Here is a 23054-nt window from a genome sequence, read left to right on the forward strand (position 1 = left end):
CCATACACGGGGAGGAGGGCCCGCACCCCACACCCAGCTCTCCGAAGCCAGCGTTTCTGGCAGCAAGGAGGCGATTATCTTAACACGAGATAACCGGAGGCCTCTTCCCAGGGCGACTTTTGTCCTCCTCCTCTCTTTTCTCCAGTCCGGGAGGGTCTGGGGAAGCCCTACGCCAACCCTCCCCAGCAACGCCCCGCGGCCCAGAAGTTGACATCACCCGCACCCGCCCGCCCTGGGACTCAGCACCTGGACCCGGAAGCCGCGCGACCCACGCGTCCCAAGGCGCAGGCGCACTCCTCTTCAGCCGCCTTGTCCCGCCCCTTCCCTACCTCTTCGCGAACCTGTTGGGGCGTCGCTGCGGCCTTTGGGAGCCCCGTTTCCGCCCCGCGCCGTAGCGTGACGAGGAGGGGCGGGTTACCAGGGCGCCCGGCTGGCCTCCCTCCCCGCCCCCGGGGCAATCTCTTGGCGGTCTTCCGGGGTTGCCTCCCGGGGTGGGGGGCTGCTGTTAGGGATCCCGGGAACGAGAGCGGAGGACTCGCCCGCCCCACCGCAGGGTACGGTCGCCGCGCCCACGCCGGCGCCGCCTCCGCCTCCGCCTCCGTCTCCGTCTCCGCCTGACCCGCGGCGAAGGAGAAGGGGCGGGCCGGGGCGGGGCCTCGCCGGTCCTGGGGCGCTCTTAGGGCCGGGCCCGCGCTGCAGCTGCTGACACCCGTCGCCGCCGCCGCCGCCGCTACCGCTTCGACCCTTGCCGCCGCCGCCGTTGCGTGTCGCCACCATGAACCAAGATCTTCGCAGGGAGCGGGAAGCCGCCAGCTTCAACCCGGAGCTGCTCACGCACGTCCTGGACGGCAGCCCCGAGAACACCCGGCGCCGCCGAGAGATCGGTGAGGGCGGCGGGCCAGTCCTCCCTCCTTCCCCGGGCGCGGCCCCACACTCGCTCGAGGAGGAGTCGGGGGGCGCTGTGGAGCGTGGGCCGCTGCGCCGGCCTCAGCTTTGGGGGAGCCGGGACCCCCACCCCCGGGGCCGGCCTGTTGCGTGTTGAGGGGTGTCGGCCCACCTGCCCGCGCTCGGAAAACCCGCAGGGATTCCAGGAGGCGTCGCGGAGCCCTGCGTCTCGGTCTTCCTTTTTGATGCCTTCTCGCCCTCTTCCAGAGAACCTGATTCTGAATGACCCGGACTTCCAGCACGAGGACTTGAATTTCCTCACCCGCAGCCAGCGCTACGAGGTGGCCGTTAGGAAGAGTGCCAACATGGTGAAGAAGATGCGGGAGTTCGGCATCGCGGACCCCGAGGAGATCCTGTGGTTTAAAAAGTAGGTATGCCTTCTCCTCGATTAAGTGCCCGAGCGCAAACCTTCATTTAAACGCGCAGCCCGCGGTGTCCTTTTTCATCGTGCTCGACGTCGGACGTCTCAGCCTGCGTATTTGCACCCCACCTGCCAGCGATATGATCGAAAACCCGGGTTGGCTTCTGTGTTGAAGCCGTTGGTAGAATGCTGATCGGGAATGGAGAGGCTGTCGTCTCCGTTCCCAGGAATCAGTATCACTTCCTTTGGCGTAGACAACTCCGTACGGAGTGATTTAAATTGCAAAATGCCTTTGCTCTTTGTAGCAAGAAGGTTTGCTAAATTCAGAGGCGGAGTTCGATTTTTGGTTGCAAGACCAAACAATGTTTTGGAGCAATAACAGATTGCATTTCAGTATGAGTGTATAAAGCTTGAGTTTAGACTGAGGGGCCGTGTGGGGTAGATGAAGAACACGAGTCAAACTTCAGAGCGAATATATAAAGAACCTAGCATTCTTGAATTTGGTGGCCGTGTTATCTAAATGGCTTGTGTTACTTAAATGGCATAGGAGACCTCCTAAAACCATGCCTTGGTACTAATGCTGGAAAGAGTAGTAGTTTTCTTTTTCCAGACCATCTGTTTTTTGTTGTGTTATGTTTCTTAATTAGAAGTAAAGCACTTTTTCTTTTTCCTTTATCCCAGTGAGCACTAATTACGGGACCCAGTACAAGATTTCTTTGACCTCTATGCTGTCGTAGACTTCTCATTCATTCCTGGGCACTTCCTTTTTTGGGGAGCTTTTAGCATTTTAGAAGTCCATTATTTTCATCAATAAAGATTAAATGATACAAATGATTCAAGAGCCAGGAAAAAGGGAACATATTACAAGTTTTGTCTTTATACAGTGATGGAAATTTCTTCTTTATTCTACTGCTTCTCAGACATTTAGTATCTAATTTTTTCAGTCTAATCCATTTAGTGTTTGGGGGAATGGAATCATTTACTGTAGCCCTTAGGACTGAGAATTCCTCTCCTTTTTAGTCATAAAATTAGGATTTACTTACTTTCAGAAGTCAGAATCAAAGTTATTTATCAAATTCCAAATGTCCTTTTTTGCTTTTGAAGTTTGTAACTCACTGTGGGGATATTGAGGTAGAGTGCCTCCTGGAAGATTATGTTTCTGACTCACCTGAGTTGGGTTTTAGGTAAACTTCAAAAATGTAAGATTTTACCCTTTTTTAAGCAACCCCCCAAAAAAAGAGATTTGTTCTGTTTTACTTCTAAGTGGTCGATGCAGTGCGTTTCAGAATTGATGAGATACTGTAGTCAGTGTTGGTTTGTAGTGTGTAAGCAGAGTGGAGTGAAGTAACAATGAAACAGAGCTTATGCCTTCATGTGGGTTAAAACAGCAGATGACATGACTCGGTTATTTTGCTTGTCATTTTTTATGATACAGAACTTGCTGTTTGGGGATTATAGGGTACAAAGGATTTTTTTGTTTTGTTTCTTTAAAGATTTTACTTACTTATTTGACACAGAGAGAGCAGAAGTAGGGGAAGCAGCAGACAGATGGAGAGGGAGAAGCAGGCTCCAGGCCTGGCTTGATTCCAGGACGCCGGGATCTTGCATGACGGCAGCCCAAGAGAGCCAGGTGGCTCTAGAGTACAAAGTTTAACACACCTTTTGACATCTTCCGGTATTTCTAGGATAGGACAGGGAGATCAACTTATGTGAAAGAAGGGGATTGAAAATGAGTCTTGGCAGTTACAAAATGCTGTTGAATCCAAGCCCTCCATTGACTGTAGCTCACACCCAAGTTTCGTGTATCACTGAGAAAGAAAAAGTCAATTAACTATGACCTCCTGTTTTTTGTGAGATGCGCCTGATTTTGTAAATGCTCCGTTGGTGCCGTATTGCCAGAACTGATGAAATACAGTAGTATTTCTCTTTCAAGGGATTTTGAACATTTACTGGTTTCTTTCTTTTTTTTTTTTTTAAGATTTTATTTATTTATTTGACGGAGAGAGACACGGTGAGAGAGGGAACACAAGCAGGGGGCGTGGGAAAGGGAGAAGCCGACTCCCCTGCTGAGTGAGCAGGGATCCTGACATGGGCTCAATCCCAGGACCCTGGGATCATACCTGAGCCAAAGGCATATGCTTAATGACTGAGCCATGCAGGCACCTTAAGCATTTACTGGTTTCTTTACAATTATTTTTCATATCTCAAAACTCATATATGGGAATATCTTTTTTTTTTTTAAGATTTTATTTATTTATTTGACAGAGAGATCACAAGTAGGCAGAGAGGCAGGCAGAGAAAGGAGGAAGCAGGCTCCCTGCTGAGCAGAGAGCCCCATTCGGTGCTTGATCCCAGGACCCTGGGATCATGACCTGAGCTGAAGGCAGAGGCTTTAACCCTCTGAGCCACCCAGGTGCCCCCCCTTCAAGATATGGGAATATCTTGAAGTTGATGGAAAATTAGTAAGATACTTTTGAGATTTCTCAACTTGAGCAGTAGAAGAATTGTTCTCTCCAGGCCTTGGTGAAAAAAACCTTGCTGTTTGGGGAATGTAAAAATTGTTTTCCTAATTTCCTTTCCCACAATTTTGTCTTTTAATTTTCCTGTTTCCTATGAAAAGAAAACTGAAGTAATTTAAAATTCTAATGAAGATCAGTTATGGTTTTTGTTACCCTCCTTAGGTTTTTCATTTCTTAATTTTTCTCTTTTTAAGACTTATTTATTTGTTTGATAGAGAGACGGCTAGAGAGGGAACACAAGCAGCGGTAGTGGGAGAGCAGAAGCAGGCTTCCCGCCAAGCAGAGACCCCAGGGGCTCGATCCCAGGACCGCAGGACCGCAGGATCATGACCTGAGCTAAAGGCAGACGCTTAACAACTGAGCCACCCAGGCGTCCCCCTCCTTAGGTTTTTAAAGCCGATTCCTTGAAAAGCATCTTCAGGAGTGATTAAACATAATTTAAAAATGAGCACTGATATTTTGTTCATGAGTTGATTTTCAAGTATCCTCAAAAAAAGAATCTCAGTATGTTTATTAACATAAACATTCAACAGTTTTTGTTTTGTGTTTTTCCCCTGAATTTCTTAGAATTATATTGTGTTGGTATCATGATTTCACATAACCAACCCCACAGCCTCCCTTCCCTTCCAGGGAATAGGAGTGTCTTATGATGCCCCCATTTTTGGCACCTAAACAACTGTTTCTCTTCCTCAGAAACTCTCGTAAGTTCATTTCCTCTTTTAGTAAAATGTAATTGTTAGGGAATGCTGTGGGGATCTTTCCTTTGAGAGAATGACGTCCGCATTTATCTACCCCATCAGGCTTTGAACTCCCCACTTCGGTGTGGCGGGCACTTCTTCTCCACTGTCCAGCAGCCGCCAACTCCTGTTGACCCAAGTCACTTGGAAGCTGACTCACTTCTGTTCACACCCCCCCTTTTTCCTCTCCCTCCCTCCAGTCACTTTATTTTTTTTAATAAAGATTTTTATTTATTTATTTGACAGAGATCACAAGTAGGCAGAGAGGCAGGCAGAGAGAGAGGGGGGAGGCAGGCCCCCCGCTGAGCAGAGAGCCTGATGCGGGGCTCGATCCCAGGACCCCGGGATCATGACCCGAGCCAAAGGCAGAGGCTTAACCCACTGAGCCACCCAGGCGCCCCCCCAACTCCAGTCACTTTAAATTGACATTCAGTATTGGTGTAAACATTATGGAACCTCCAGGTTAAAAAGGCATTTTTGATATTCCTTGGATGCAAGCATTCCTTAGGTGTTTCAGTCTGTCCCCAGCACCCCTAAAAGGTGATCTTCAAGCCTCAAAGTGAATTGGCAGCCTTCCGCCTCCTTTTTTTAAATTCAGGCCTTGCTCACTGGACAGACCACGATAAACTGGTGACACTGCTCCGTATTCATTCCTCTAGCAGTCATGAGGATCAGTTAGGTGCTCCTTACTTTGTACTTTGAGCTCTTTATTGAGATAGAACAAAGTAGACCCCAGTAAGACCTTTCACAATGTAGCCAAGGCTGACTGGTATAGGTGGTTTGTATTTTGACTATTTCAAGATTGTGTTTTATGAGAAAATAGTTGGAGACAGAATTTCAGTGTGATTGGAGTTCCCTTAATCTGGTGTGAACATCAGACACCATCAGAGATAAATGTGTGACATTCTCCCCTTTCTGTTTACCCACCTGCAAACTCTGAAGACCTTTAGAGATCTGTGGTTTGGCCCTGGAATGTGTATTTACTATCCTGGATGTTTGCTTTGGTGTTACCTAGGGAAAGATTAACCTCTTCTTCAGCAGCTGTTGTTACTAGCTCTACAAATAAATATATTCCATGGAGTTCCTTTTGATTTTCAAGACGAGTAAAACTTGAAAATAAAGCAAACACACCCACTCCAGAGATACAATAGAACCAACAGATGACACCAACAAAACCAAAAAAACCAAAAGGGATTCTTAGGCTAAAACCTGAGGTAGAATTTGCTTCCTGGCTGCAGTGTAGAATTAAAGAATTCTGGCTATGAAACGACTTGGGTGGGGAAGGGGTGGATAGCACTGGATTTGGCCTTTTAGGTAGGAAAATGGTAAATTTCACATTTAATTTCTTAAGAGAATGGTTGAAATTTTCCCAGCCTCAATGCTGAAGGCCATAGTTGTCTGGCAAGAATGCGTGGTAGAATGCAGTTTCTGGAGTAAGGCTGAGATCCTTTTCTTTTCTCTCCTGTAGAATACATTTGGTCAATTTTGTGGAACCTGTGGGCCTCAATTTCTCCATGTTTATTCCTACCTTGCTGAATCAGGGCACCACTGCTCAGCAGGAGAAATGGCTGCTTTCATCCCAAGGACTCCAGATAATTGGCACCTACGCCCAGACGGAAATGGGCCACGGTTAGTCCACATTTGAGGGTCAGTGGGTAGCCCACCTCAGGACTTAAACTGATAAATGACTCCTGATGTTTGGTTTTTCCTGCTATGACACTTTTGGGATTTTGTCTTTCAGTTGTTAAGCCTTAAAATTCAGCTTCTCATTTTCTCATAGATCATTTCCCCATAAACTGGTCCAAGACTCTACCCTGAAACATCCTTCGTTGTTATTTCTAAAAGTCTTTTTACCCTTGCTGCGTATACCCCATTTTAATGGCTGTTGAGCAGTTTGGAAAGATGAGATTGAAAATGCGGCAAAATTGCGTTGGCGTCTAATTATAAAGAGAGACTTTGTTGGAAATTCTTGGGAGTGTTAATGCCTTAGCAAAATCTGAAGGTTGCCTCTCTGCTTTCATGAAGCCAAAAATGTGGACTTTAAGGGGGACAGAGGATTAGAGCATTTAAATGTCTTACTCTTTCATTGCCCACTAGCAGGCTTAGAAGGCAGGTTGGAAAAAAGTGCATGATTCTTTTCATTTGGTTACAGCAGTCTTTTTTTATACTTTTTTTCTTTACATATTTCTGGACTTTGGAGTGCCAGTCATTCTTGGTTAAATTGTTCATAATAATGGGGCACCTGGGTGGCTCAGTCAGTTAAGCATCCAACTGAGGTCTTAATCTTAGAGTCATGAGTTCGAGCCCCACATTGGACTCCATGCTGGGCGTGGTGTCCACTTAAAAAAAAAATTATTTATAAACGGCCAGCTCCTTTCAGAAAGTTTGTGTTCAGTCTGAAGGAGAAGAAGGTTTGTTTTCACAGACAAGGCCATTGGGAGGTTTGGGGGTTTCAGATTTTAGCTGCCTAGTGTCATTCCTTAATTTATCGTAAGGCCACCATTATGTAAATAAGGAGAGGAGGAGACGCAAATAGCATGAAAACTTCATTTTTGTGTTTGATTTGGTGCTTTTGGGTTTGGTGAAATGGCTTAAGGAAATGTTCTTTATCATAATCCCCATGAGAACTGCGGATTCTGGTTGTGATGTTGTCTTACAAACACCTTGCCGGAAACCCAGCATTTCGGCTTCAGGAGAGTCGATACTGAAATAAGCAGCCTGAAGAAAGGTTTCCTAAGGGAAGGAATGTGGCATTATCCAGGTCTTCCTGTCTGGGGGATAGGGGCTGGGGGCTGGGGGGGAAAGGGGAGGGAGTGTGTGTGTGTATGTGTGTGTGTTTTGTAATCTTGAAATAGCTTTGTGGTACACAACCCTTCTTTTGTTTAAGTATGCATCCTTGTGGAATGTCTTTGACTTATAGCCCACGCTATTCATAGGGAGCATAAAGATCTAAATTTTTCTAAGGCTAAATGGGTTTGATATGTGTGTCTCTCTGGTCTAACCCTTCCGCTTCTATAAAGTACGTTGTAAATGCATATTTGCCCTAAATTTTGAAGGAGAGGAAGAAATGAGGACTTGAAGTTTCTGGTCTGAGGAGCCCAGAAATTGGGCTGAGGTCCTATGTTGTTCTGGGTGAGTTGGCATTTTTTGTGAGTTTTCTTTCCCTTATTGCTTCTCTCTTTCGGGTAATTTCTTGTACTTGAACCAACTTTGTGTTAATCTCTTGCATTTTCGAGAACAGAGTTGTGACATTAGGTCTTGTTTCCCGCTGGGGCCTTGTCGGTTCACACTGGGGTTTGTTGGGCTTCGCCCACCACTGTCCTTTTCCCAGGGGGCACCAGTCAGTCTGTCGGTGAGTTCGCATCCTGTGACAGTGCAGCCTTGTGTAGAACAATCAGTCCTTTGACATCAGAGAGACTAGAAATAGAGCGACTCGTGCAGATGGACGGTGGACGGTTCGATCTGAAGACCAGAATGTTGACCGGCCAACAGTGGTTACCTCATGCGTCACGGAATTGGCTCTGCCTTCAAGGTGGGATTCTCTCAGCTCTAGGATGCTGCTGGGATTGAGGAGACAGCCCTGCTTCAGCGCCTTCCAGGATCCTGAAGAGTCTTAAAATTCAGTCCCCTGCACAACATCTCCATCACCTGCTTTCTCTCGTCCCTCCTGTAAATACTCACCTGTCTGTAGAGGCCCACAAACTGCGACACCCGCAGGGCCCGTGAGCCTTCCTTACTCCAGGGCAGAGGTCTGGGCTCAGGGGTGCCGCCCTCTCCTGGGGGTTCTGGTGCCGAAGGGATGGTCTGTGGAGCGTGGCCCAGCAGGAACCCTCCTGACCCTGCATTTCTCCAGGTCCCAAAGCAGGTAGTACGCTTGGTCTTCACAGGTATGTGGTCACTTCAAGTTCTTGGCCACCTTATGGCAATTCTCCTTCCTTTGTTTTCTGCTGTTGTCATCCAAGAAAATAGAGCTTCTGCAATACCCAGTTACCTTCCTTGCAGATTGGTGCAGAACTCAGATAGGAACTAACGCACTCTCTTCCTTTGGAACTTGAGAAATAGATAGTGAACGTGGTTGTGCCCATCACTAGTCTTTCTCCCCCGTATTTTCACTTCTCTGTCTCCTGTCCTCTTCCTTCCCACTGAGTCTCTTCCCCGTTGGAACCGATGCGGCTCGCTCCCTAGGTCTGGAGCCTCTTCTAATTCCCCACGATGATTGTTTGTAACAATATAAACTCTGCAAAAACCAGGGCCTTTGGGGTTATGCCTTCAGAATAACTTTCTCAGAAGTAAATTACTGCATTGAAAGGAGGGACCATTCAATAGCTTTTGTTGCTTAGTTTAAGACTCCTGGAAACACAGAACTGGTTTATAGTGTATTTAGCAAATTATTAGTGTGCTCTGTCTCCAGAAGCCCCATCAATGTGGTTTCTTTAATGTTTTTTGCTACTTTAATACATATCTAAGAGTTAAAGTTTTCATTTTCCAATGCCAGCGAGCCTGGACATGATGGCTTACTGTTTGTATTTCCTGTGTATAAACTGAGTTTTTCTCCTTTGTGTGTTGATTGGATAGAATCTGTACATTGATCTTACATGATTATGTTGGATGCTTCAAGTATTTTTTCTTTTGCCTTCTGTTTTGTTAAACGTTTTGGCCTTACGTATAGAATGCATCCTTCTCTGAATAGGTACACATTTTTTTTCTTCATATCTTGGATAATTATTCTCTTATTTTCTTCCAGTCTTTTTGTTCAATTTATGTTTAATGCTTTGACTTGTATATGGTGTAGAATGATGAATGAATCCCTTGCCATTTTTATGTTTATTAGCTAGTAGTTTTTTTCCCCGTTGTTCTTTCCAGTTCTTCTTAGAGTTTTATTAATAGTTTCAGTTTATTTCTGGAACCTTAACATATATTTATTAGTCCCTTTGTTTTTCTCCTAACATCATAAACATTGGTTCGTTGTTGCTTTGCAAGATATTTAAAAATCTGATAGGATAAGCCTCCTGTTATATTTTAAGACCCTCATAATTTGGTGTTCTTGTATATTTACTCTTCTAGGCAAAATCCAATCTTAATTTGTTAAATTCTAAATTATATTCTTCAGGAATTTCAAATCTGTGTTACATTAAATCCTTGTATTTCTTGGGAAGTATTATCTTTATTATAATAAAGGACTGACTTTTTGACCTAGGAATTAGCAATTTCTTTCCTGTTAGGTATAACTTCTTTTATTCATCCTATTAGGTATTGATTTTTTTTCCTAGTTAAATCTTTAATATCCTGAGCAAAGTTATGTAACAGATTTTAAATATTTTGTTGTGTTTGTAAATTGCTTTTCTCTTTACTGAGGTTTCTGCTTAAAGCGTCCTGATGGGTAAGAATGCAGTGATTTTTTCTTTTCCTTAGAGCGTACAGCTTTTCTAAATTTATTATCAGTGGTATTTTGTTGTTGATTCCTAGGATTATAATCATGCTGCCCACAGAGATGCTATTTTAAGTCCTTCCTTTTTTAATGTATTATTAATCTAATCATTTTGTCCTCAGCATTGGCTGCCAGCCCTAGGTCGTGTAGAGGGAGAGACTGGAAAGGCCTTTCAGTGTTAGGGTTTTAAAAAGATTAACGGTAGCACTTCATCAAAGTAAAATGTTGGAGCTTTGTGATTTTAAAATAAAGGATTTAAAAATAATATATAATCTTTATCATGCATAACCAACTTTTTACAACAAATACTTGATTTAAGTCAAAAAAACTATCCAGGTCACTTTCCCCTTGTAACATGTCTAAATTTCATCCACTTATGCATAATCCTTACCCTGGTCACAAGAGATCTTTTTCTCCTAAAAACGTTCTTCATTCTCAGAGCGGTTTCTGATTACAGTAGTTTCCCCTGCCCTATTCTGTGTGTTTTGTGGTAACACTGCCATTGGTTTTTCCGTTATCCAGCACATTGATGTAGACCCCCTCCTGTAGATCTGGGGACTGCTTCCGAGTGGCCCGTCCCTCCCCAGGAATTGCTCTGGGTTCTGGCAATGCCAACTAGGCTTTCAGCACTGAAAGTGGCAGGTCCTAGGCCGCAGGGGTCAGTCCTGGTTCCACCAGTTTCCTCCTATCAGGTCCCAGGTGTATGCTGATTTTTCTTCCTAGGCACCGTTCTTTTAAAACCTGGAGGCAAAGGCATTCCTCCTTGTGAGGGAAAGTACTCTCTCATCACGCGATTGTGTTTTTCTGGAGGGTTTCCACTGTTTCTAACTCTTTATTCTGAAAAGCTTATAAATCCATAGGAAGTTGCAGAAGTAGTACAGAGAGGTTCTGTGGGCCTCCCCCCGCAGTTTCCACCAGTGCTAAGGTGTTACGGGGACTTGCCTTTGCCACTGGCAGAGAGCGCAGATCTGCGGCCAGCTCTCCTGGGTGTCTCTGGTGTCCTCCGCATAGTGCTGGGTCCTGGCTGCACTTGTACGAGAATTTCCACAACCAGAAGATGTGATGAGGTGGTGGGATTCTTGTCCTCCTTCTGCCATTATCTTCCTGATCTGAAAGCACTTCCCTCACCTCAGCCTAATTTTTTAAAAAAAGTGGGTCACACAACCTTTGATTTTTCTGTGATTGGGTAACAAAGCAACCATTGCAATCAGAAGACAGAGCTGATCAGCCCTCCCGCGAGTAGCCAGTGCTCCACCGTTATTTTCCTTCTTCCTTTCTGGACAAAGTGAGAGGGTTTTTTGGTTTTGGGTTTTTTAAAAAGATTTTATTTATTTATTTGACAGAGATCACAAGCAGGCAGACAGAGAGGAGGAAGCAGGCTTCCCGCTGAGCAGAGAGTCCCATGTGTGGCTCGATCCCAGAACCCTGGGATCATGACCTGCGTCGAAGGCAGAGGCTTTAACCCACTGAGCCACCCAGGCGCCCCAAACTTGAAAGGTTTTAAAACTGAAAGGTCGCATAGGCTAATTTCTAAGATAATTAAAGAGAATAATAAGGAGCAGTATTGAGTCGGTTAAGCTAGATCTGGAAGTTCAGTGGGATTCCAGTAATGTGACAAGATAACGAAGACATTTCAATCTATTTCCTACTAGAAAGTAATTCACACAGAAGTCTAAGGCATCTGCAAGTTTTAAGTGGAAAAGAATGACTTTAGAAAGTGGATTCAGGGGGCGCCTGGGTGGCTTAGTGGGTTAAAGCCTCTGCCTTCGGCTCAGGTCATGATCTCACGGTCCTGGGATCGAGCCCCGCATCGGACTTTCTGCTCAGCAAGGAGCTTGCTTCTCCCTCTCTCTCTCTGCCTGCCTCTCTGCCTGCTTGTGATCTCTGTCAAATAAATAAATAAAATCTTTAAAAAAAAAAAAAAGAAGAAGAAGAAAGTGGATTCATGGGCACCTGTCTGGCTCAGTCGTAAATAAATAAATAAATGGATTCAGAGTTACTAAAACTAAGGTGTTTATTATCAGTAATGATAATTCCCATATAATTGGCTTGTTATGCATGAATATGTTATTTGTAATTATGGTCTTTTCCTAGAAATTGCATGTCTTTTTTAATTTCTGATATTAATCACTGGGTGAGGAGCACTGCCAATTTTTGCATTAAATTGTTTCAACAGGGCATGGCTGGATATTTGTGATGAACCTGAATGAAACAACCAGATTAAGAAAAAAAACAGATTTATGTAAGGAATGTGGCTTTGCTGGTTGTTAGGAATGTGGCTTTGCTGGTGGTTTTATGGACACACATGAAGGATTCCAGCCTAGAAGCAATTGAAATTGCTTCTAGAAAAGCCTTTTGTCTAGGGGAGCATTTGTCCGTTTGAGAGAACAGTTCCCCCATCTCACCTCATCAGATTAAATCATTGTACAACTTAAATTCTCCATCCCATACAACCGCTTCAGATTTTTTATTGCCTTTGCTTTAATTGCAAGGCTGGATTCCTCTCCCTGCCTCGCACATTTTTGCGGCACAGGCTTCGGAATGGGCAGCCAGTGCTCGCCAAGACCGATTGTCAGAGCTGAGCCGCGGAAGAACAGACTTCTCGCCAGCTTAAGAAAAATGAGATTTGCCAAGAGTTGATGAAAGTCATACAGACAGGGGCAGCGCTCCCACCCGTGATGATGTCCACCCAACTAATTCATACTTACAGAAGGTTTTTTTTCTCCTTCCCCTGACTCTGTTCACGTTGCCGTTTCTCTCACACCTGATGATCTTCTCTCAAATGCCCGTCCTTGGTGTTGCTTTGAAGTTTTGTGCACCGAGGGCGGCCTGAGCCTCTGGATCTCCACTTGGGCATGTTCTTGCCCACTTTACTCCACCAGGCGACCGTGGAGCAGCAGGAACGCTTCTTCATTCCCGCCTGGAACTTGGAGATCATTGGCACTTATGCCCAGACAGAGATGGGCCATGGTACGGTGCGTTCAGTCTACCTTCGGGGCTGGGCGGGGCTCTGCAGGCTTAGGTATGTATGTGGACTGCCCCTCGCGGGTAGCACGGGCGCATCCGCGTGCCCTCATCTCCCCACAGAGGCCAGGGTTTCCGCACACGCGAGTCTTGGCGTTGACATGGCTTTGGTCAGTGGAAAATAAAGGTTATGTTACCACAGAACTATGCTGATTATTCTTTTTCATGGTTCCTCTCTGGGGGTCAAGAATTATGAGTCAGGATTTATTTACTGAGTGGTTTTCCAAGTTCCTTGGAGTTGTGTAGAATTAGGTGTATGTAGCATCCGAACCCATCTTTCTCCATCGCTGTCTGATTACCTTTCCTCCGGACACCTTAATGAGTGTGCCCAGATTCCAGAAGCACAGATCAGTAGTGCTGGTGCTCTCTGACTTGCTTGAGGGAAATGAGTGGCTTATATTACCATAATGTGAACGTTTTATACCTTGATCTTTTTTGTGCCTTGATTCAGTAAATTCAATCATGTTCTGAAGGCAGCTTGGCCAAAGATTATTGGGAAAAAAAAAAAAAAAAGATAAGCCTCAATTCCAGGCAGTTGGTTTTGGAGGGAGTGGCTGTCCCTGTTAATCTGGTCTGAATTGGTGTCTCTGTTTGCTGTTCATTTCCTTCCATCTTCTCTTTTCCGACTTTGAGGTTTCACAACAACCGATGTGTATTTGTATACATGTATAATGTATACATGTATACATTATACATATGTAATGTATATTTGCTACGTGTTCATTTCTCTGCAACTTTATCTTAATTGTATAGCTAATTTGGCTCTTGCTGCAAAGTTGTAATTTACAGGATTCTCACAAGACCCAGTCCATTGTGCATTTGGAAACATTTTGTCATTATCTGTTCTATTATTCTGTTACTTCTTTTCCTATAAAAACTTCTTTGCCGAAAGTGTCTGGTTCCTTGGTTCTCACATGTACTGGAGAAGGTTGTGGATCACACATGAAGTGATCATTTCTGTTCCTCTACTTGGAAATTTCTACATGTTCCAAAGTTTAAGTTTTTAATGAGGTCTGGAGTTACCTAAGCAGTTTGGGAAAAGGTTCTCAGCATTTGCTTCAGGATAGTATTATTAGAGGAAGTATCACTTAGAACATTTTTCTGTAACTGTTTTCAAAGAATTTTGGCGCATTTGTATTAGGATTTAGAGCATGAATCCTGTCCATCTCCAGTCAACATGAGACTGGGAGCTCTTCCTACCGACAGCAGTGAACCAGCCAGGGTCAAAGTTAAGGCCTGACATTGGATATCACAGAGTGCATTCAGACCTTATTATCAGACTTTTAGAAATCAAAAAAGAAAAAAAAAAAGTCACTGTTCCAGGTCTCTTTTCCCCATGGCGGTTATATCTTTTTAAAGTTCTTATTTTCCATTCTAGCAATCACTCTGAGTCTTTAATTTATGAGAACTTTGGCTGGAGTCTCTTTCTGTCACCAGTTATCTTAGTCTTTTTGTAAACAGAGAAGCCCAGGGTGTTGAACTGGTGTGTAGACAGCGTACATGGGTTGAAATTGGCACGCTTAAACTTAGAGATGTTATTTTTAGAAAGGCAGTTATGTTCCTCTCCTGTTACGTTCCTATCCTAGGACCTTGTGAAAATAAGATTCTAAACTGCCTTTACATTTTCTTTTGATCTAAATAGATGTGCATTAACTGAAGTACACAGATAGAACATGCTTGACATTTGTTTTCCCTTGATAGGAACTGCCGGGTTTGAGTATAGAGATTATGGGGCACTGGCTCAGTGGGTAGAGCATGTGACTCTTGATCACAGGGTCATGAGTTCAAGCCCCAACTGGGTTTACTTAAAAAAAAAAAAAAATAGTATAGGGAAGTATGTATCTTGGTTATTAACTATTTGTAGCTTATCTACAAATGTCTTCTAGTCGTTAGATTTTGTTGTTCTCTGAGATAATAGAGCTGAAAGGACGGGGCAGGAGATTTTACCCTGTGCTTGTTTGTTCCCATATTTTAGCCAAGGTGAATGTAACTTATTTCCTTAGGAACTCACCTCCGAGGCTTGGAAACCACAGCCACTTACGACCCTGAAACTCAGGAGTTCATTCTCAACAGCCCTACCGTGACCTCCATCAAGTGGTGGCCTGGTGGACGTATGTGAATTTCTTGGCATTTATTGGGTGTTTTGAAGAGTTACTACAAGATTTATACAATAATTATAATAATTATAATTAATCATTAATTATAAGTGCAAGTGTTTCGTTTGTATGAGAATATCATTTCGGGATGCGGGAAACACTGATGTCTCAGACTCTTCAGGGCCGACAACAGCCTCTTGTGGTGCCTGTTGTAGACCTTCCTCCACTTACAGGCGCAGGAAGACGCTGTCTTAACTCTCTTTTAAGTTTTCCTCTGAGCATTCCCCTCATTAGCAGTTTCCTTAGTCGCCATTTAAACCAGCTTCGTATTCCTTGTGTGGTTGTAAGTAGTTTAAATGTAAACAGCCACTTGTGGCTAGTGGCCACTGTCTCGGAAAGCACTTCATTAAGGGAGGGAAAGGAAATAAATTAATGTTCTTATGGTTATCCTAAAAAAAATGTCATGTAAATGAATGAGAGATAAGTAGAAAAGAAGGTAAAGTCTTCTTAATTAAATTTTTTAGTAAAGGTTTTTTTTTTTTTTTTAAGATTTTATTTATTTGACAGAGAGAGATCACAAGTAGAGAAAGAGAGAGAGAGTGAGGAGGAAGCAGGCTCCCTGCCTAGCAGAGAGCCCAATGTGGGACTCGATGCCAGGACTCTGAGATCAAACCTGAGGTGAAGGCAGAGGCTTAACCTACTGAGCCACCCAGGCAGCCCCTAAAGTTTTTTTTTTTAATGAAGGATTACTAGAGAATCAACAAGCTGTACGCCTTAAACTTACAAATACTACAGGTCCATAATGTCTCCGTAAAGTGAGTATAAAAGCTTTTATATATATAGAATGAAGGATTGCTTTGCCAAAATTCGGTACATTTTAACGGCTATCAGCTTAAGTGAATTTCTTTCTGAAAACTGGGTGTGGTACTGTCAGAAGCTTCTTGGGTCCACTTTATCGATGGAGGCTGGTTTTTACGTACGGTTTCCCCCATCTTTTATTTTGTCCTTTGAAAGCTGTAAGAAAGTTTGCTCACTTCTGTCTCCTGTTCTTTCTGATGTTACAGTTGGAAAGACCTCGAATCATGCAATAGTTCTTGCCCAACTCATCACTAAGGGGAAGTGCTACGGGTTACACGCCTTCATCGTACCCATTCGTGAAATTGGGACACATAAGCCTTTGCCAGGTTAGAATCGTTCGTCTGCTGTTGAGTTGCGAAACTAAACTGATGACGTTCTTCTGCAAAAAGCGTAACACAACGAGAGAGGCCAGGCAAGCCTGGAATTGCCGGAGCATGAACACCTTGTGATTGCCTTTCATCTGTGGTAGGTATTACCGTGGGAGACATCGGGCCCAAATTTGGCTATGATGAGATGGACAACGGCTACCTGAAGATGGACAATTACCGTATTCCCAGAGAAAACATGCTGATGAAGTACGCCCAGGTATGTTGGCGAAGCAGAGGTGTCCGACATGGGGTTTCGGTCGGTGGCTGTCGGTCACCACGGGGTTGCAAGGGTCTGTTCTTTTAGAAAGTAGTAACATGTTTTTACTTCTGGTGCTGCTTTCCTTAATGAGAGTGAAATCAAAAGCAGTTGGCAGGTATGAAGAACATATTCTAGTTTATTAAACCAGTGAGTCTCATACTTTAGCATGCTTTAGAACCACCTGGAGGGCTGTGTCCAGTAGGTCAGGGTGGGGATGAGATTTTGTGTTTCTAGCAAGTTCCCAGGAGATGCTGCCGTTTTGGGGACCGCCCTTTGAGAATCATGAGCACAGACTGCCACTCGAGTTTAACGGAAGGAAGCATCAGTCCCACGTTCTTTGTCCAGGTGAAGCCTGATGGCACGTACGTGAAGCCTGTGAGTAACAAGCTGACCTACGGGACCATGGTGTTTGTGAGGTCGTTCCTCGTGGGAGAAGCCGCTCGGTCCCTGTCCAAGGCCTGCACAATTGCTATCCGGTATAGCGCTGTGAGGCACCAGTCTGAAATCAAGCCAGGGTAAGGGAGGCATCTGAGGTGGGCTCAGTGCTGAAGAGCCCCTCCGTCGGCCCCATTCCAATATCAAAATCCCCAAATGTGATCTCGAGACTGTGTGTTGGCCATGCAAAATCAGCCAAGGGGGCAGTGTGCTGGGTCTGCTCCTTAGAAACCAGACTGCCTTTTCTGAAGTAGAAAGATGAGGGTATCCACCTTATTATTTTTAACCAAGAAAATCAGTCGTATTACTTGAACTCTATAAATGAAATGTTTAGAGGTGCCCGGGTGGCTCAGTTGGCTGTCAGCCTTCAGCTCAGCTCAAGATCCCAGACTGTGGGATCGAGCCGCGTGTTGGGCTCTCTGCTCAGCGTGGAACCTGCTTCTCCCTTTTCCCCTGCTTGTGTGCGCACATGCTCACGCTTGCTCTCTCTCTCTCAAATAAATAATAAAATCTTTAAACAAAAAAATGAAATGTTTAGAACACTAAAGGCAGTTTGAAAGTCCTGAATGGTGGGAGGGGCATGAATGGGACTCCGATTGTGTTCATAGCCATAGTGTAGTCTTACTGCCTTTCACTTGAGCCCGACTCCCTGATGACCTTTTTAACTCCTATTGAAGGAATAACGAAATCGGTAAGAGCTGACCTTCTTAGATGTCAGATAGTTAACTCCGTGCATTGGGTCTTTTCCAGAATTGTGGTTAAAATAGTTTATGCAGCCATCTAGTGTGGTAGACTTCTTTATCATTGCTTTCCTTCTGGGAAGTTAACTGATTTTTGAATGTTGCCGTGTGATAGTTTCCTTCGTCACACTGCAAAGACGAGGATGGATATGAACTTCACAGCCGGAAAATTTCATCTGCCTAGGCAGTTCAACAAGGTAGTTGAGAACATGGTTTTCTGTAGCCAGATAACCTAGATTTCAGTTGAGAGAGGATCCGCCACATACTGGCTGTGTGACCTCAGGTTCTTAACCTCTTGTTTTCCCCTCGGTGGAATGGGGAGAATGTTATTCAGTATGTCGAAGTGTGTAGACCCGAATCTGGTGCATATTAAGTTCCGTGTCAATGTTTACTTTTGTTTCTTCTGTGTCCTTTAGTGAACCAGAACCACAGATTTTGGATTTTCAGACCCAGCAGTATAAACTCTTCCCACTCCTGGCCACTGCCTATGCCTTCCAATTTGTGGGCGCATACGTGAAGGAGACCTACCATCGGATTAATGAGGGTATTGGCCAAGGGGATCTAAGTGAACTGCCCGAGGTATGTGTTTTCTCATTCCCTTGTGGGCTCCCTTCTGTTTGATACTCGCTGGTTGGATAACGTCCGGGGAAAACTACATGGAGGGCTTTCTTGAGAAGAATCCACATGTTCTCAAAAGATACAGCCACTTTTTTCATTGAAAGTGAATCAGATAAGAAGATATGTGGGTTTTGTTTTTAAGTTTCAGAAGCACTATACCATGGTGGTGGTTTATTAATCAAAGAAACATGAGTGGTGACTTTTTTGCCAAGTGGAACATGGTGGAAGGGAGTGTGGGAAACAATACAAATTCAGGCCATTGAGACGGCCGTGCTCCAGTTTGCACGCGTTCCAAGGGATGGAGCGCGTGGCCGGCACTGTCCGGTGAGGAAGGGAGGGCTTCCTGGGGCGGCTCGGACCGGGGGCGCCCCCTGCTCCCTGACAGCCTCGCTTTCCCCTCAGCTCCACGCCCTCGTCGCTGGCCTGAAGGCTTTCACCTCCTGGACAACGAATGCCGCTATCGAAGCCTGTCGGATGGCGTGTGGTGGGCACGGCTACTCTCACTGCAGCGGCCTTCCAAATATCTACGTCACTTTTACCCCCACCTGCACCTTTGAGGGCGAGAACACTGTCATGATGCTGCAGACGGCGAGGTGAGAACCCGCTCTGTGCTTTAGCTGTTGTTACGGCGTTAGAGGGGCGCCCGCGCGGCTCTGTCCGTTAAGTGTCCGACTCTTGGTTTCGGCCCAGGTCGTGGTCTCCGGGTCCCGGGATTGAGCCTGGTGCCAGGCTCCGCACCCAGTGTGGAGTCTGCTTGGGATTCTCTCTCCCTCTCCCTCTGCCGTTGCCTCTGCCTGCACGCGTGTGCTCTCTCTCTCTCTGCCTCTCTCTCTCTAAGAATGTTTGAGTCCTCTTCGTCAGTTCCTGTTCCCATGTTTGCGCTTCATGTTACGTTTGTTCCTGAGAAAGGTGGTTTTGCCTCCATCTCACCCGCCGGCGTTACCCTGTGGGCGGCCGAGCAAGTACGAGACACCTGTCGCATTACTTAAAGTCGTCGCAAGAGTGTCTCTGCTGAGAAGCGTAGGTACTGAGAGCACGTGTCCTGGTGGTTTCTAGGTTCCTGATGAAAAGTCACGACCAGGTGCACTCAGGGAAGCTGGTGGGCGGCATGGTGTCGTACCTGAATGACCTGCCCACCCAGCGCATCCAGCCGCGGCAGGTGGCGGTGTGGCCGACCGTGGTGGACATCGACAGCCCTGACAGCCTGACGGAAGCCTACAAGCTTCGTGCGGCCAGGTTAGCGCCCCCACCTGCCCCGGGAGCTGGGGTCGGCCGCCGGGGGGCCTCTGGGGGCTGGGGCCTGACGGAAGAGCGGGAAGCCCGAGTCCTGCTCAGCATTTCCTGCAAGCTCCAGTTTTCTCTCATTTCTTAACAGATTGGTAGAAATTGCTGCAAAAAACCTTCAAAATGAAGCGATTCGGCGAGAAAGCAAGGAGGTAGCGTGGAACCTAACCTCCGTGGACCTTGTTCGAGCCAGCGAGGTCAGTGGTAGCTCTCCCTCTCCCTGTCTTTCTTCTTCCCTCTCTCCCTCTCCAGCCTTCACAGCACCCCCTCCCCCCCAGCCCATTTTCTTAGTGCAGAAACCCTCGTTGCTGTGTGCTGAATCTTTTCCAAAGGCTCTCTGGCGTTTTCTTTTTATCTAGGCACATTGCCACTATGTGGCAGTTAAGCTCTTCTCAGAAAAACTCCTCAAAATTCAAGATAAATCTGTCCACGCTGTCTTAAGGAATTTATGTCTCTTGTATTGTCTCTATGGAATCAGTCAGAAGGCAGGGGATTTTCTTCAGGTGAGTATTTTCTGAATTTAAGTCCCTTTTTTTTTTTTTTTTTTTTTTTGGTAGAAAAGTAACTGTGGTCTACTCTATAGTTGTGTGTGTGCACATGTCTGTGAATGTCTATCTTTATATGTGTATCTTTGTTTGTTTGCTTATTTTATCTTTTCTAGGGAAGCATCATGACAGAGTCTCAAATTACCCAAGTAGATCAGCGCATAAAGGAGTTGCTGACTGCAATTCGCCGAGACGCTGTTCCTCTGGTGGACGCGTTTGATTTTCAGGATGTGACACTCGGCTCTGTGCTTGGCCGTTACGATGGGAACGTGTATGAAAATTTGTTTGAGTGGGCCAAGAAATCCCCACTGAACAAATCAGAGGTACAAAAAACAGTGTGTTTTCACCTTTTGAAATTCTCCATTTAAATATTATGGCAGGAAAGACCTCAGAGGTGAGTCCTCTGTGAAAGTTCTGGAAGCTCCTGTGGCCTCTTTGGACAGTCCCTTTTTTGAGGAACAGATTCAGAAGGGAACTGGGTTGTTCCTATAGGTCACAGGTCTTTCATCTCCTTGACTGTTTAATAACTGTCGGACAGGGGCGCCTGGGTGGCTCAGTCGTTGTGTGTCTGCTTTCGGCTCAGGTCATGGTCACAGGGTCCTAGAATCAAATCCCGCATCGGGCTTTCTGCTCGGTGGGAAGCCTGCTTCTCCTTCTCCCATTCCCCCTGCTTGTGTTCCTTCTCTTGCTGTCTCTCTCTACCAAATAAAATCTTAAAAAAAAATTATTGGACACGTTCAAACATATACAAAAATGGAATACTGTCCTACAACCCCCGTGTACCCTTTGTCACACCTCAGTGACTAGTCTCCTGGCCATTGTGTTTCACTTGAACACTCCCCTCCCCTGCATCTCCCCTGGGAACTGTGGTGAGACAAATGCAAGACAGCAGATCACTGTATCCGTGGATAGCTCAGTACGTGTCTCTCAACCTTCTCGGGTGAAAGTGCGCTGGTTTACGCTGCAGCCCCTCCTCACTGCCACTGTTCTCGCCCTTCCCTGCAGGTCCATGAGTCTTACTACAAGTACCTGAAGCCACTGCAGTCCAAGCTCTGAAGGGTCGTGGGGACAAGTTCCACTCGCTCCAGGAAGCAGCTGGACTCAACACCCCTTAACACTTGTTATGCAAATCTGCTTGGAATCTTTACCAGACTCGGAGAGCTCTAGAGCAAATGATAAATTGAGCCCTTTCCTCTTTTGATAAATGAAGAAGAAAAATGAACAGATTTCAGAGATTAAATGAAAAAAAAAAAACCAGATGTGTTTGAAGTGCACTTAACACGGCAAGAGGCCTGTCAAGCCCCAGAAAGAGCTTTAAGAGATACAGCGTGACTTCCATCTGTAGTGCTGCTGACCCCAGTAGGCCCTGACCTTGGATAATCCGTAGACTTTAACTACTGAGTAGTTAATTATTTTCACCTCTTAAGCGCTAATCACTGGGCATATAAGTGTTTTTAAGCAAAGGTATTTTATATGGGGGGTAAAGCCCTTCCCACCTTTTCTGCTAAATGTCCTACCACTCCTGCCGTGGGCCCAGGCTCAGCAGCAGGACCGAAGAGAAGGGGTTTGGGGAAAGACGCGAATCAGGAAACTTGAGTGCGAGTGAAATGTGTGCCACTGACACGACTCCAGCCCTTTGCCCCTCTTTGCCAGCCTGTTGCTCCCACCTCTGGTCATGGTAGCATCTTCCCGGCACGCGGAGCTCTTCAGCACAGGCCTCGCCTAGGGTCACTGTCCCATGTCATTAGAAATCAGTCTTCCATTTGAGGGATCCCTAAGTCGTCGGTGTGGTGGCACAACCGCTCGCTTTGTCCCAGACTCTCGGGAAAGGGCAGGAAGCAAAATTATCTCTGCAGTTTTGACCCTTGGCCACTGATGGCATCTCCAGCAGTGGCGATGCATCTCCGTCCCCCTCCCTGTCCTGAACGAGATGCTAAGAAAGGAAAAGGAGTCACAGCTCCTTAGTGGTAGAAGGAGTATAGGGAGAGCTCTCCCAGTTGCGGTTACTCTGACTGTGGTGTCCCTATCACTGGATATTTTGGAACAATCCAGATTTTCTATATTCTGCCATTGTCATAAACCGTTTGAATGCTTGGAGGTCACAGTGTCTGGCAGTGCGAAGGTAGACCCTCCGGCCACCTCTGCCCAGGAGTACCACAGAAAACTCCTGTGACAAACCATGTCGTCTGGTTTGGGGATATAAATCATCGAATCCATATAATCATCAAAACTATGGCTAATGGATAAATGCAAATTTCACAGAATGTCTTTCTTACTATACATGGGCTTTGTTTTCAGTCTGTTTCTAGGACTTTGATCTGAATTGTGATATTGTTCTTTGTGTAAATTAGATTTCAGCTCAATCATTCTACATTTAAAGGTTAAACACGTACTTCCTAATGAAGTTTTTTCTTAAAATCGAAGTAAAACAGCATCACTTGTTTTGTTCTGTTTTTTTTAACCTGTTAACTGTACCTGTGACATCTGTCTCACGAAACCAGTGAGAATCGGTCTGGAGAATGTGGTATAATTCAGGGGAAATGCCATTCCTACCTTGGGACCCAGCATAAAATCTATCGCAGTGGAACCAGTTATATGAGACTCTCACGGTCAGAATACTTGTTGGCCTCTCAGCCTTAATCCTTCCACCAAGAGAGCTGACTGGGAATTATTTTTTTAAGATTGAAGTAGCAAGCACTCTGTTCATTTCTTTGAGATATATCTGGACCATAGTTTAGATTCTTGGAAATGGAGAGTAAGATGCATAACATTGATCTGTTAAATGTAGAATTGCTTTAGAATTAGTGGCTAAATACCTTATTCCCAGACAAACATCT

The 23054-nt window shown here is 45.3% G+C and overlaps 1 protein-coding gene across 3 annotated transcripts; it reads left to right on the forward strand.

Moving 5' to 3' along the window:
* Nucleotides 1-699: 699 nt before the first annotated feature.
* Nucleotides 700-21472, forward strand: ACOX1 (acyl-CoA oxidase 1). 3 transcript variants are annotated; one of them, XM_032870576.1, is made up of 14 exons: nucleotides 700-884; nucleotides 1153-1312; nucleotides 6031-6191; nucleotides 15018-15125; nucleotides 16175-16294; nucleotides 16438-16553; nucleotides 16941-17110; nucleotides 18187-18349; nucleotides 18791-18981; nucleotides 19445-19624; nucleotides 19764-19869; nucleotides 20032-20175; nucleotides 20334-20540; nucleotides 21223-21472. In XM_032870576.1, the coding sequence occupies exons 1-14, from the start codon at nucleotides 776-778 to the stop codon at nucleotides 21271-21273; spliced, it is 1986 nt and encodes a 661-aa protein (XP_032726467.1). In that variant the 5' UTR covers nucleotides 700-775; the 3' UTR covers nucleotides 21274-21472. The 3 variants fall into 3 exon arrangements, with proteins under 3 accessions (XP_032726467.1, XP_032726466.1, XP_032726468.1); XM_032870575.1 differs by lacking the exon at nucleotides 6031-6191 and adding an exon at nucleotides 12800-12960; XM_032870577.1 differs by lacking the exon at nucleotides 700-884 and adding an exon at nucleotides 12800-12960 and having other exon boundaries at nucleotides 1202-1312.
* The last annotated feature ends 1582 nt before the right edge of the window (nucleotides 21473-23054 follow it).

Source organism: Lontra canadensis, unplaced genomic scaffold (genome assembly GCF_010015895.1).
Source record: "Lontra canadensis isolate GAN:19392208 unplaced genomic scaffold, GSC_riverotter_1.0 scaffold41, whole genome shotgun sequence".
Classification (NCBI taxonomy): Eukaryota; Metazoa; Chordata; class Mammalia; order Carnivora; family Mustelidae; genus Lontra; species Lontra canadensis.